The sequence below is a fragment of the Cyprinodon variegatus genome, unplaced genomic scaffold (genome assembly GCF_000732505.1).
Source record: "Cyprinodon variegatus isolate N-32 unplaced genomic scaffold, C_variegatus-1.0 Scaffold381, whole genome shotgun sequence".
Lineage (NCBI taxonomy): Eukaryota > Metazoa > Chordata > Actinopteri > Cyprinodontiformes > Cyprinodontidae > Cyprinodon > Cyprinodon variegatus.
This window is the reverse complement of record NW_015150834.1, coordinates 803,581-805,901: the sequence shown is the minus strand read 5'-3', so window position 1 is coordinate 805,901 and position 2,321 is coordinate 803,581. Positions and strand designations below refer to the sequence as shown.

At 39.6% G+C, this 2,321-nt stretch overlaps 1 protein-coding gene across 1 annotated transcript in view; it reads left to right on the top strand.

Annotated features, from left to right (window-relative positions):
- The first annotated feature begins 1,763 nt into the window (after positions 1 to 1,763).
- Positions 1,764 to 2,321, top strand: part of abca2 (ATP binding cassette subfamily A member 2) — a 5,859-nt gene continuing 5,301 nt past the window's right edge. The window contains exons 1-2 of the mRNA XM_015386927.1: positions 1,764 to 1,905; positions 2,002 to 2,180. Coding sequence (XP_015242413.1) covers positions 1,879 to 1,905; positions 2,002 to 2,180 — 206 coding nt within the window. The 5' untranslated portion in view covers positions 1,764 to 1,878. The remainder of the gene's footprint in view (positions 1,906 to 2,001; positions 2,181 to 2,321) is intronic.

The window sequence follows — 2,321 nt, the reverse complement described above, 5'->3', positions numbered from 1 at the left end:
AGAGGTGCATTTAAATGTTATAGAGCTAAACATGTTAAATTGGTGACCTGTTATCTTATTATTATTGTCTTGTTGCTGCATTTATTTTGTCAGGGAAAACTAATCGTGAGTCAGTTAAAAGTCAGGGAATTCTGAAATGATGTCAGACTGTGGAAACCCTGAATAAAATAACTATGTATAATGATTCTCTAGAAAAGTCCCATAATATCAATAGTATTATCTTGTATCAACATACCATGACTCTAAAATAAGTTATTCATTTGTGACATTGACTTCTGTCTTGTGATTTATCTTAAGTTTTTAACCTGTCATGGTTTTTTTTAGATTTTTAACATTACAATTTATATTTTACCAAGCATACAACAGTTTAAAGCAAAGTTTAGTTTGAAAAGAATGTGCAGGAAGGATTGAAAAGCATGTTAACACGGTAATGTAGGCTTGAGTTCATTATCTGATGCATGCAGATACACACCAGGAACCTGGAAACTTAAAAAATACTGAATTACAAAAAGCATTTAAAAAACAAACATGTTTCATTTACGGTATATATATACAAAAATGAATATTAGGAACTATGTTTAGCAAACATTATACTGGGCAAGTAAAAATTGTTTCTGGGCAAATGAAATGTGAAAGGGCAAGTGACTTTCACATTTCATTTGCCCAGAAACAGTTTTTACTTGCCCAGCATGATATTCATTATAATAATATATAATATTCATTTTTGCATATATATCAATGATATCAATTTAAATGTTTTTTTGTAATTCAGTATTTTCTAAGTTTACTGAACATATTTAATCTAGGGTTATCTGGGTGGAGGGTAAAATAGGTGGTGGGTGTGTTACTGTACTTACTGTACTTTTTTTGCCTTGTTGTTTTTTAGCCTGCCAAGTTGAAAAAAAAGTGTCTGATTCACGCCAATTCCCGGACAAAAATCACACCATCTGGCGGAAAATAACGCAACTTTTTCAAATCACGCGAGAATGTGTACAAAACAACAAAAATGGTGCTTCTGGGTCGTTTTCATCGACTGTCAGTGATTTTAAAGTAATTTTGAGTGATTTCATTGCACTTGCCCGGCAGGCAAATGCGATGAAATTTGTACTCTCCCAACAATAAAAACTACTTGCCCCGGGAGATCGGGCGATGGTTAACATCGAGCCCTGACACCACATTCACCCATTCACTCTCACACGGATGATGCAAANCAGCAGACAAGATAGAGGAGAGCAGGAGGCGGGGTTACCAATCTACTTGCTCTGGAGAGCAGAGTTCTCTGCTTCTAGATGCTGTTACTAAAGTCTCCAGTTGCAGAAAAAAGTCACTAGATTTGGCGCTAGGCACTTTTTCTAATAAAATTGCTAGAGGGGTATGAGATTTTGTCACTAAATATAGCGACAAAAAGGGCTAAGTTCGTAACACTGCTCTTTGCATCGTTTGTTTTCAAATGGTTTTCTGCTGTCTGTTTGGACCTTTCTGAACATGTGCAACAAATGGACTGATCCAATATGGTGGACACTGAAGGGCCTGAGACACACTTAATATTATAAGCGTTCTGATGGCATTTCAACAAAAGAACTTGGTTCCCTAGGCAACCACCTAGTTTTGCCTAATGGTAAATCCACCCCTGACCATGACCCACAGTCGTGTCGACAAAGAGGCAAGGAGCTGATTTGGAACAGGATTTGTTGCTACTTTATCAGCAGCTTTTCTCTTTTTATTTCCATTGATCTTTAAAAGAGAGTCTAGCTTCAGGTGTGTTTGTTTGTGCATGAATGCAGGAGGGTCCCGGTCAGCTGCCAGCCCATTGATGATGATGACGTAGATGTTGCCAGTGAGAGAGAGAGAGTGCTCCGCGGCGACGCCGACGGCGACATGCTGCAGATCGAGAACCTGACAAAGGTTTCACTCTCTGATATGGTCCAGACTGTGGCCCCCGAACCACTGAAACATCAGATAGAATGACTAATAAAACCCGTCTGATTTGTTGCCCCTCAGGTATATAAGTCCAGGAAGATGGGTCGCATCCTGGCCGTGGACCGCCTGTGTCTGGGCGTCCGGCCTGGGGAGTGTTTCGGACTTCTGGGAGTGAACGGAGCAGGGAAGACCAGCACTTTTAAGATGCTGACAGGAGACGAGTGCACTACAGGAGGAGAGGCTTTCATCAATGGAAACAGGTCAGCACCATCTTTAGGAATGATCTTTCTTCTGTTGGACCCTCTTACAGGGTTAAGCCTGATGTTACGGTGTTTTAGTCAAAATCTGTTAAAAGTAGGCATGAAATCTGAAAATGAGAGCATTACCTGTTACTGTCAAAT